Genomic DNA, 12256 nt, shown 5'->3' on the forward strand with positions numbered 1-12256 from the left:
CCAGCACTCCTAACAGTTTCATAATTATAAGAGAGAAGAACTGCTTTTTCTATTTTGTCCAAAAATAACGAAGTCTTACTTTAGTTTACTTATTTTTATTATCAGGATATATCAGAAATATATTCGGAAAAATTATGAATAATGTTGTTGGTTTTGCTCTTCTTTTGTTTATCTCATAGAACTGATCATACTTTACTATTCTCAGGATGCTTTTATGTGTTTTCCTATACAAAGTACCATGAAAATAGCATATTTTAAAATTTATACTCACATGTGCTTGTCAAAAATTAGAAAGTAAGAATAATTGATTTTTATTGTGAAGCCTAATTCTATCTGATATTTGAATATAATGAATGTAATTATTAATAAGAATCTGAACTTAGTATAATACCTATTTAATTACCTTTATTCATATTCAGGCATCGTTTAGTATATCAAGTTATTTTCTAGCATGGGAAAGTGGTTTATAAGTTATAATCTCTCAAATATTTTATTCTTTTATTAACTTCTGGGAATTTTCAACTATAGGAAGGGTTCTGTATATTTGAGAAAACAAATTACATTATTTCCTTATGGAAAATTCTAGAGGTTGGTATAAATAGTTCATTTCCCTGAGTCATTTCTGCCTAAACCAGAATTGAGGTAGGGATTTTACAGAGGCATTATATTAGCTTATTTATTAAAATGTTCTATTAATTATAGGAAAAGATACTTGCTTTGTAAAATAGAGTATGCATTATTTCTAATATATGAACTATACTTATATATATATATTATTTGGGCAGAGTTACTACAATAAAAAATAAATTGAAGTCTAAATGTTTGATGTTTAACCTTGATCATATGTAATTTCTAAAATGAAAATCTCTTCTGAGAATTTTGCTTTTAATAAAATAATTAAATATAATTTTAAAATATATTATTTTGTGTTTCAATTTTACATTGTATTTTCATTTAATTTAATAATTTCCTTTTCTTGTACTTTTTTGGTCTGTTGTCTGTTTTGTCTAATGCATGTCCAGGGTTCTAAGGTTAGTATTACTTTTGTAGTAATTTTCAGCTTTTCAGTTTCAAGTTTTATTTTTACTTATTTATGAAATTTTTGACTTGGTTATATTTTGAGTTTCCATATCATCTTTAACATTAGACATATATTTTGTATATTTAAAAGAGTCATTGAAAGGATTACTTTCCCAATGCATTGATATATTACTATTTTATTATGCACAATAATCTCTAGATTAAACTATCGTAATGAACACAATGGTGTTACAGTCATATGTACAATCAGATTTTAATTGGTTCTAAGGAAAGTAAATTAGATGAAATATATTATTTTAAGATTTAATAATTGTATGAGAGTGATATTTATTTTTTAGCCCTATCTTTTGCTGCTTACATACTTCATTTTTTAAATTACTTTTATATAAAATGGAATACAAATTCTGTTTCAGACTATTGTGTCGAAAATGCCTTTTACTTTAAAATTTAATTTTTTCAGTCAAAAAAACACTTTGGTGGATTATATGGACACCTTAATAATTCTATTTATAATTCACTCATTTTGAAATGAAAGCATAGTTTGATAGGTCAAAACAGTCAAAACCATTAAATAATGAATATAAAGAGATAGCTATCTTGCAATTTCAGTGATTCAAAATGATGAAGAATTTCTTTGAGAACACAGATCAGGATATTCTAAATTCTAATGTTTGAAAAATTATTTACAGTACTTGATAGACCTAAGAAATGGCCAAGTCTTCATTCCTTTATAGAACATTTTAAATGGAAACAGATTTTAAATGAATTTTTTGCTTTTTCTTGTTAGCTATGATGTCATGGTCATAGATTTTAATTGATACTATGAAGTGATGCTATATATTCATGAAGTGCTAAGAAGTAAAGAATCTGCATTTTAAAGTCTAAGTAATGAATTAATCATTTCTTTATGCCGTGTGTACTGAATTGGCATAATGTTGTAACAACTGAAAACACATTTCTGTCTCTTTCCAGGCTCATTTTAGAGAATGATTTTGACCCTATTTTGTTGTTAAATGGAAGGAGGAATGGTTGTTACATTTTATACATCATTTAAAACTGAGCTTAGTTATATAATGCTTGCAGTTGTCACCTATCATTTTTATTACCCACTTTGTACACAAGAAATGTTTTGAGTATTTTGAGGTTTTTTTTTTTTTTCAGTGTTTTCTGCTCACATTTCCATGTTAATGCTCCTGCTTCTTCAAGGAGGGAGAAGGTTAGGTATAATGATGGCTATAAACAATGTCAAAATGAAACATTGAATAGGAGTAGATACCTATTACATATGCTAACCTTGTAGTTGAATTTATCATTTGGTTAAGAGGTAATGTTGATTGGAATGGCTAGTGTGCCCGTTTTCAGAAAATTTAAATAATATTTTTTTTGCTTATAGAGTATTCCCTTTCTTTGTTCCTTGAGGCACTGATAAAATGTGGCCTGGTCATAAGGAACAAAAATAATTAAAATGCTATATAGTCCACGGTGCAAAACAAAATAAGAAATGTTGACATTGTTTAAAAAACCATAATGTTGTGCATTTTAAGAAACACAATACTTTGTAATATTCCCTCTGAAATCAGAAATGTAGTGAAAGTAGTTTCCAATGTAGAATGCTGTGATTCTTTTTATTACTAGTGTTTTATAAGTCACGAGTTAAATATCTGTAGACGAGTTAGTGATCTTGATTATTTTTACTCTGGAGTTTTATTGTACATGTAAAGTACCTAGTAGTTTCAGTTTACTCTAAAATGGATAAGAAATTGTTATGTACTCTAATTTGACAGCCATCTCATTTTGATACTAAGTTAAATTACCATATATTTTCCCTATTATTCATCATAAATCTATAGGAAAGAAAAATTAAAGCATATATTTTTATTAATGGGAATGAAGATTTTAGGAAAGAAATATCAATGTAAAATCTTTATAAATTACAAAACAAAACTAGTATAAGTACATATATGTGGTTCTCTCTAAATATCTTTGTGAAATGATCTTAAGTTTAGAATGTCATTTTTATAACTAAAGACATTTAAAGCTAATGTTGATTTTAAAATGGGCTTTTCCTTTATTCAAGGATAATTGATAGGTAAAGTAAACAAATTCGGTAACCAGCTCTGGTGATGTATGGAATTAGTTGATCTTTTATTTTATTAATAAAATATGATAAATATATTAAATTTGTGTTCACCTGTAGTATGTATGTATATGTATTATATTTCCAAATTTCCAAATTTTAAACAAGACTTAAATCTTCTACTTTTCTAAAGACGGAATTGGAAAATATTGAAGTGACACAAGGCATGTCAGCTGAGACAGCAGTAACTTTCCTCAGCCGGCTGATGGCTATGGTTGATGTACTTGTGTTTGCAAGCTCTCTAAATTTTAGTGAGATTGAAGCTGAGAAAAACATGTCTTCTGGGGGTTTAATGCGACAGTGCCTAAGATTAGGTAAGTCTGTTAAAACAGTAATGCATGTCAAATAATTATCTACAGATCAGCCTTATAAAGCGCTATGGTACATAAAATATTGATGATCTAAGTTGATGATTTTATAATATAGAGATTATCTTGAGATATAGAGATTGTTTTTATAATTAATCAGAATTACTCAATTTTAAAAAATTATGCCTTCACGTTGGAGATTTCACAGAACTGATCATCTTTAATGGCTCATAATTTGAAATCAAGAGTGAAATATACTTGAAATTCTTTCAAAATCAATAAGACTATCAATTTGTCATTGAAGTGATTTTAATGCAAATCCATTTATGAATCCAATTTTGGTAAACTAATACGGAGGGTAGTGTCCTGGCCCCACAAACATGTCAGATACACATAATGCTAGAAGGTTAAAATAAACTATCCTAATCTTACTTGGGGTGAACAAATGTCCCTAATAAACATTGTTATACCCATGCTGTTCGCCTTTTATCTGTGAGGCAGTGAAACTTTAGCACTGAAACCTCTTAGTAAATCTGAATGAATTTCTTAGGTAAGAACCATTTCTACTTCTCTTAAAAGGAACATTTATTTACACTATTTAGACTTTCAAAACAACCAGAAAACTGCTCTTTTTGTACTTGCCTTAGATCATGAGCAGGACATAAGAACTGCAAGGCATGAAATAGGGAGGACGTTCCTGATACGTACCGTTTTCACCCATAACTTTTAAAGATTATGTCAAAAATTCATTTCTGATTCAAGAAAGGAACAAAGATTTGGTTTAAGAATGGTAGGATGAAACCTCTTTTTTTCGTTTGTTTCATATTATTTATTTAAAGACAGGCAAGCTGAGAGGAATCATTTTGTATTCATTTTAAGAGAAAGATAGACCACATTAAGATCTTTCTGGCAACCAAGAGGTGTGGGGTAACTGACTGTGGGCCATTAAGGACATTTCCATTGACGTATAACAAGAGCTGCCAAATGAACTGTGTGAGAAAGAGATTATATTTTTTAAAAATGGCTCAATATCTTGAAACCTGCATTTATTTGGTTATTCTGCACTTTTATTTTTAAATATAGTCCAAGACTTTACTCCCTGTTTCATTTTTATCCTAATACTACTAGCACATTTAGTTGTTTCATCAGCCACAGAAAACTTTTATAAGTGAATAATAATAAAACATTTTTATATTACCTCCTATGCTATTTACTGTTCTAAGCACTTTCTGTATATTCAGTTAATCCTCACAGCAACCCTCTAAGGCAGTTACTTTGTTCATCCTCATTTTACATGTGCAAAAACTGAGGCACAGATAGTTTAAGCAGCTGGCCTAAAACCACACAGCTCCAAACCGGAAAATACAGGATTCAAACTCAGGTGGTCTGATTTCAAACTCTGTACTATTTGTCACAGTACTCTACTGCTTCTTAAAATAAATGAGTAAATAAAAATGTGTACATATTGAATGCTTATTGTCAAAGCCCAGAGACTTTCCCAACATGAAGGAAGGTGGATTTGGGGACCTGTGATACTTGAGTATACAGAGGTACTCTATTATTGACTGAAATGGGAAGTTGTACTCAGTAGAGTCGACAAGATAGTCAAATTAAGGGCAGAAGCTTTATTAAATTTTTAAATCAAATATGAGCTTTAGTTTAAAAAAATTTTATTGATCCATAAATTCAGAACTGTGAAGCTCAGATGGTAATAGAATAAGGAAGGATACACTGGGGGTTTCAGAGCCTCTGGTAATGTTTTATTTCTTCAGCTGGCTGGTGGTATATGGGTATTTTGTTTTATTTTTAGCTGTATGTATATTTTGTAGGTACTTTCACTATTATATTTCATAATTTTAAAAATTATTGCTCTAGTTGATTTGAAGATTAATAATTTATGAAGCAAGGGGAAAGAAAGGGAAGAAGAAATAAACTTGCAACTTTTTCCAGGATATCAAAGTCAACAATTTATATTAACAATATGTTTTTGAATTTTTAAATAGTTTGTTGTGTTGCTGTGAGAAACTGTTTAGAATGTCGGCAAAGACAGAGAGACAGGGGAAATAAATCTTCCCATGGAAGCAGTAAACCTCAGGAAGTTCCCCAAAGTGTGACTGCCACAGCAGCTTCGAAGGTAAGTAAACTTTTTTTTTGGTCAAATATAATTGACCTGAAAAAAGTCTTTTTTAAGTTGATGAGAACAAAGTACCATGGTATTGCTCAGTGGTAGAGAGCAAGGGCATTCTCATCAGGCAGCTCTAGGCTGCTTCACAATTTTCTTACCAAGATTACTTAACTTCTCTGAGATTTGTGTGTTTTGGTTATTAAATGAAGTTACTAACAATTCTACTTGATAAAGTTCTTACAAATATTATAATTAGCACTAAAAATGGTTATTTCTATTTTTAATAGTCATATATTTTCACAGAGTTTAATGTATGAGTAATTCTCCTTTTAAATGGGTAGGCATAATAGTCAACAAAAACTCATTGAATCCCCATTCCATGAATGGAGTATTTTGAAATATACTATTAATTTTCTTTCTAAATCAGCTCTCTTTATCATATGCTTAACTGGCCCTTGGTGTCACATCCGGTTTCATTAACATGCTTTCTGAGGTTCTGTGCCTGGTCCTTGCTTACTTCTCCGGCAGCAGCTCTCAGCCCATCAAAAGAAGCAATTTCCTCTAACTTCTCAGACTTTCATATAATTTCCTTTCCATGAAGTATTCGTCCTTATTTTTTATCCAGCTAAAATCTGTGCAACTACTGGGTTACATTAAATGCTACGTTTTCTCAGGAAAATGTTTTTTGACACCCTCACTACCACCCCAGTCAGTCTAGGGTCGTTTCTTCTGTTTGTTGTTTTCATAAAATTACATAGGTCTGTTATCACTCATTATACTTGTAATTACATGTTTAATGTTGATACAGTAACTTTTTGCTCAATAAGTCAAGGTATGAAATAGAAGTTTAATTCATCTTAAAGTTCTATTGCTTTAAACTTCTGCAGATGGCAAGCAAACTGACTGTATATTTATCCTATTAGTCGGTTATTTGCAGTATTGTAGCTTTTTTCCATTTCACTACTCTCAGAGAACATTTGTAATTTGACTATATATTATTTGCTGCTCACAGGACTCCATAGTGCTCTTATTTGCTTGGGAAATTAAATACAAATGGATCATCAATAATGCCTCATATCATTTGTATAGGCATAGTAGACAGGTACTTGAGGACAGTGTCTATGTGTTATAGATCCTTGTAACTTTAGAGTAATTTTTTTTTTTGAGGCGGAGTCTCGCTCTGTTGCCAGGGTGGAGTGTAATGGCGCAATCTTGGCTCACTGCAACCTCCTGGGTTCAAGCGATTCTCCTGCCTCAGCCTCCCAAGGAGCTGGGACTACAGTAGGAAAGTTTCTTGCAAGTTTCTTGCATGAGTTCCATACCTTCATGCGACCTCATTTTTATACTGTGTGAAAAGGAACAATTACGCAAGCTTTTCCTATCATGTTGTCTTTATAAGGATCAAATTAGATTGGGGTAGAGAAATACATCATATAGAAAAGAAAATATTTCTGATTTTAAAGTCTGTGTTATTTATGCTGTAAATTATGTATTATTTTCTTTAACCACCCTGTAGTAAATATTATTAGTCTATTACATCAAATGATGTAGCTGAGGTTCAGAGAGGTTAACTTCTCACCGATGGTCATATAGGCAGAAGTTTTGGAATTGTAATGGAAACCAAATACTATCAACCTTTAAATATTTTACTATGGTGTGCTACCAAGTAATCAAACATTTTAATTTTGGGGTAGAATATCATGATTGACATTCATTGAGAAATAGAAAGTACCCTGTTTATTTTTCATTGTTAGAGTAACAACAAGTACATACCTATTATAGGCTGGAATTGTATTTTGCATTATACGTGTTATCTAATTTAATCTATACCGTTTTTAACACACTGTATAAGTGAGAAAGTACTTGATTGAGTTTCAGGGAACCTAGTTCACTTAGTAGTCTACTATGTGACTACATTACCTGAAATTTGTAGATGTTTGTTCCTTCAACTATAAAATGTTTTGTTGGTAACAATCTTTAATGTCTTTCAGCTTTGATGGGCCGTGACTGATTTTTTTTAATCTTACCTTTTCTAACCTTGGATAGACCATGAAATGGTTACACATATAAAATCTCATATAGTAATGTAGTAGAATAATCTCATATATTATAAAAAGCATGATGGATAAATGAACCCAGAGACTCAATGAGATTTGTTAACTGGAGGTAGAGAAAGTGAGGCTCAGGAAATCTTCTGAAGTCCAAGATGAATCTTTATTCTTCCACAACCTTACCTGCCTTTATGAGTCTATAGGGTAGCTGTGCCAGTGAAGAACAAGAATGCTAGTATGGAAACCATGCCATGAGTAGAGAACAGAAATAAATCTCAACTCAGAGAGGAGGAGATACATGATGTGGCCAGTTTAGCATGAATTAAGAAATGATACTTCTATATATTGTCTGTAATATATTATCTATTCACAATTCTTTTTATTTTTAAAGACTCCATTGGAAAATGTTCCAGGTAACCTTTCTCCTATTAAGGATCCTGATAGACTTCTTCAGGATGTTGATATCAATCGCCTTCGTGCTGTTGTCTTTCGGGATGTGGTAAGTTATCCGTGATTGCTTTCCCTGAAATAAACCTTCTACTGTCATTCTTATGAAATACGTTTTATAAGAAAGCTGCTTATGAAAATGACATTCCCTAGTATCTGGGATTGTTGGTTTATTGCATACTTCTCATTATAAAATGGTTGAACCTTAGCTTTCTCTGAAAACTTATTGATAATGTTAGTTTTAAAAAATGGCCTGAAATTTTGATGTAAGTTGCTTGCATACTAAAAATAGGACTAGCTCTGAAAAATTATAATTAATTTTATCTTGTAACATCTACTTCTTTGTTAGTATTCCTTGCTCCATTTCCAGGTACTAAAAATTTGTTATTAATGTTCCTTACATTATGGATGAAAGGGATTAATTCATTAAGTGTTACTGACAATTGCTTTTGGAGGAGGGGCAATTAAAGAATAATCTGCATTTTAAAAATACAGGTATCTATGGGAATTGGAGTTAGAAAGATAGCTTAATAAAGCTAAAGGGAAAAGATAGGTTAAAGAGGTGTCATGGAACCCTCCAATCTTACGATCAGTTACTCCAGGTAAGTAAAAGTAAGACTGACCTTTTCAGAAATTGCATAGAAACATATATGGTGTTTCACATCAGATTCAATGCTGACAGCATCTCTTAACATAGTTATTATAAACCAGCCACTTTGAATTCTGTTTTTCTTATTTTAGTTGATGATTCTTACTTAGTTGTTGATTCTATATGAAATGTAGAAGAAAGGTTATATTTGAAACTTATATTTAACGGTAAATTGAATGGCATGCTTTGTACTTTAGAAAATGATTAAAATATGTTTAGGTTATATAAAATAATGCTGTATGTTAGAAATGTACAATAGAAAAATCGTCACTCTGTTTAATATATATTATTTATAAAATGCTGGGAAAATTCCAAACATACCAACAGAAAAATAGGCAATGGACACAAGGCAACAAACATGATAAAAATTCAGTATCCCTAGTAGTCAACAGAATGCAGATTAACACAAGAGTGATATATTTTTCACTATTAAATAAACTAAAAAATTTTAAATGATCATACCTAGCATTGCCTGGGTGCAGCGAAACCTGCTCTGTCAAACTAGTGTTTGAGCTTTCAAATAGCTCTTTGCCAGTATGGTTAAAACTCTTACAAATATTGATGTCCCAATGAACCACTAGAACCCAGTGGTTCTAGTCAGAATTTGTTTAACTTAATGTTTTCATCAGAGATGTCTACAGGAAATTTGGCAACATTATAAATATCCAATAATAGAATTTTGGCCCAAAAAATCTTGACCTAGTCGTTTGGCAGTGTCTTATTCAGCCTTTAAGCACATATTTCTGAAGGAAATTTAATGACAAGGGAAAATGATCATGATATATTTTAAGAGAAAGCAACAGCATGTAAAAATATTTATATTACACAAGTATTACATATGTATACTGATTGTATGTACGTACATATGTACATCTTTATTTTTAAAAAATGACTGAAAAAATATACCAGTATTCCACCAATGATAATCTCTAGGTAAACAGATTTTATTTTTTTCTTTATCCTTTAATGATTTTTTGTAGTTTTAAATTTTCTATAATAAACCTATATTGTGTTTATAATTAATAAAAAAGGAAGGTATTTTTTTAAAAGGGAGACTACAGTAAAGTATAAAAACCACAATGTAAGAACTCACTGTAATCTAAACTGTAATCTAAGCTTGGAAAGAAGATACCGTTCTTACTGACAGTTTAACCATTTAGAAATGGGAATAGTCATCATGAAAAAAATGTGCTGTGGAAAGGATTTTTTTTTTTTAATGAATGAATGATTAAAAACATGGAACACATCTTCACCTCCAAAGGCACAGTCAGATGTTACATATAACATACTGAAGGAGTTTCTATTAAGGGTGACATTGTGTTTAACTTGTTAGTAAATTTTGAATTAGGTTATATGGTAGATGATGATCATTTCTCTTAAATTCATGGATATTTTATAAATATTTTGGATAACCCAGCAGTCATTATATCTGTGAAATATGGTGATGAAAAGAGAATTCTTTGGAAAGATCTGGGTTGGAATTCTGACTCTACCTTATACCAGTTGTGTGGTCTCAGTGTTTCTGAGTCTTAACTTTTTCTTAACCCTTAACTGGAAGCTTAGGATAATATGGATTTAGTGCTTAATACATAACATAAACTCAATTAACACAAGTTATATTACCTTGATGTTGTTGGGAAGGTACACCATGGCAACACTTAAAGCAGATAGGAGAAACATTATACAGCTCATGTCTTCTCAGTAATAAAATACCTGAGCAAGTCAATTAATTTGTGTAAAAATGTAGTCATTCCCCAGATGTTTAGCCTCTATCTATATTGACAGAACTGGAAATAAGAAGCACAATTGTGTAGGATGTCTGTATTAAAAAAAAAAAAAAAAAGCTAACTCTTTTCATGCCATATATAAAGGAGGTTTTCGTCTAGCTATGACAGCAGTTTAGTGTCTGTTATTTACAGCTCTGCCACTCTGTAGTTGGCATTCATTCATTCATTCATTCTACACATATTTGTTAAATGCCTTCTGATTGCCTGGTACTGAGTTTCTAGTGTTAGAAATAGAAGTATTGTGGGATATTATGATCTGTCACAGCTTGAGCAATGTGTGAATCAGTTCTTGGTCAGTATCTTTTCTTAATCTGATTGTGCTTCATTTTCCTTTGTAATAACTGCTTAGGTATTTGATTTCTTCACTTCTCTCTGTGTTTATCCTATCAGCTTTTAATGCAAAGAATATGCATTTTAAACAGTTTGTAAGACAAAGTATCTGTAGAAAAACTGTAACCCACAATGTATGAAATAGTAAATTGACAATAATTCGGAACAGATTTTATGTATTTTGGTCATTTTCCCCATTAGCCAGACTGTTTCACACTATTAAATCATCAGTAAATATGTCTTATTTGCTTTTTGCTTACAAATGCACATAAATTATGAATTTTGTTTGCATTGTGCTTAGATGAAGTAATAAATATAAAGTGCCTGTTAATCAAGTTACTAGAATTTATTGCTTATTTGTTTTCCTTATTTCTTATTCTGCCTATTATCTGTAGGCCACAGTAACTGCTTTCAGTTTTGGTTTGAAAGTATCAGTTTTACCTAGCTTATAAAAGAAGCTTAATAAAGGTTCACATTTTATTCCTTAGATATACTCTAGTGTATTAGAGGTCACATAATTTAGACTTGATACTTATCATTATTTCCCTGGAAGAAGTTTATCTAGGCTTTTTGAATAGAGCTCTCAAGGTTACATGCAGCTTGTTATATTTTTGGAAGCATACTTATTTTAAAGTTATCTCTCTTACCACATCACAGCCAGTGTTTTAACTGTCATTGCTTTCTGAGTTAGACAGTTTTTTTCAGACCTTTTACCATTTGCTGTTCTCCTCTGGAAAAACTCCATTTTATCTTTGAGTTTGGAAATGAGGAGCCTGAAATACTGGCAGTGTTTTAGAGGTCATTTTTGCTGTGCAGAATAGTGGACTATTATTTCTTTTTTAAAAATGTTTTATTTCCATAGGTTTTTGGGGAACAGTAGTATTTGAATACATAAGTTCTTTAGTGGCAATTTATGAGATTTTGATGTACCCGTCACCTGAGCAATATATACTGAACCCAATTTGTAGTCTTTTTATCCCTTACCCACTTCCCACCCTTTTCCCTCCTAGTCCCCAGACTCCGTTGTATCATTTTTATGCCTTAGTATCATAGCTTAGCTTCCACTTATGAGTGAGAACATATGATGGTTTTCCATTCCAGAGTTACTTACTTCACTTAGAATAATAGTCTCCGATCCCATCCAGGTTGCTGTGAATGCCATTATTTCGTTACTTTTTATGGCTGAGTAGTATGACGTAGTGTATATGTACCACAGTTTCTTTATCCATTCATTGATTGATGGGCGTTTGGGCTGGTTCCACATTTTTGCGATTGAAAATTGTGCTGCTATAAACATGCATGTGCAAATATCTTTTTCATATAATGACTTCTTTTCCTCTGGGTAAATACCCAGTAGTGGGATTCCGGGATCAAATGATAA

The 12256-nt window shown here is 31.2% G+C and overlaps 1 protein-coding gene across 7 annotated transcripts in view; it reads left to right on the plus strand.

The window, feature by feature from the left end:
* The window catches only part of NBEA (neurobeachin), a 742365-nt gene that overhangs the window by 223540 nt on the left and 506569 nt on the right, over positions 1-12256 (plus strand). For 4 of the 7 annotated variants that reach the window (XM_028837519.2, XM_028837523.2, XM_028837524.2 and 1 more), the window contains exons 25-28: positions 1023-1031; positions 3312-3492; positions 5490-5620; positions 8054-8161. In XM_028837519.2, the coding sequence (XP_028693352.1) occupies positions 1023-1031; positions 3312-3492; positions 5490-5620; positions 8054-8161 (429 nt within the window). The remainder of the gene's footprint in view (positions 1-1022; positions 1032-3311; positions 3493-5489; positions 5621-8053; positions 8162-12256) is intronic. The other 3 variants (XM_028837520.2, XM_077974207.1, XM_028837528.2) reach the window with 1 other exon arrangement.

This window comes from Macaca mulatta, chromosome 17, assembly GCF_049350105.2.
Source record: "Macaca mulatta isolate MMU2019108-1 chromosome 17, T2T-MMU8v2.0, whole genome shotgun sequence".
NCBI lineage: Eukaryota > Metazoa > Chordata > Mammalia > Primates > Cercopithecidae > Macaca > Macaca mulatta.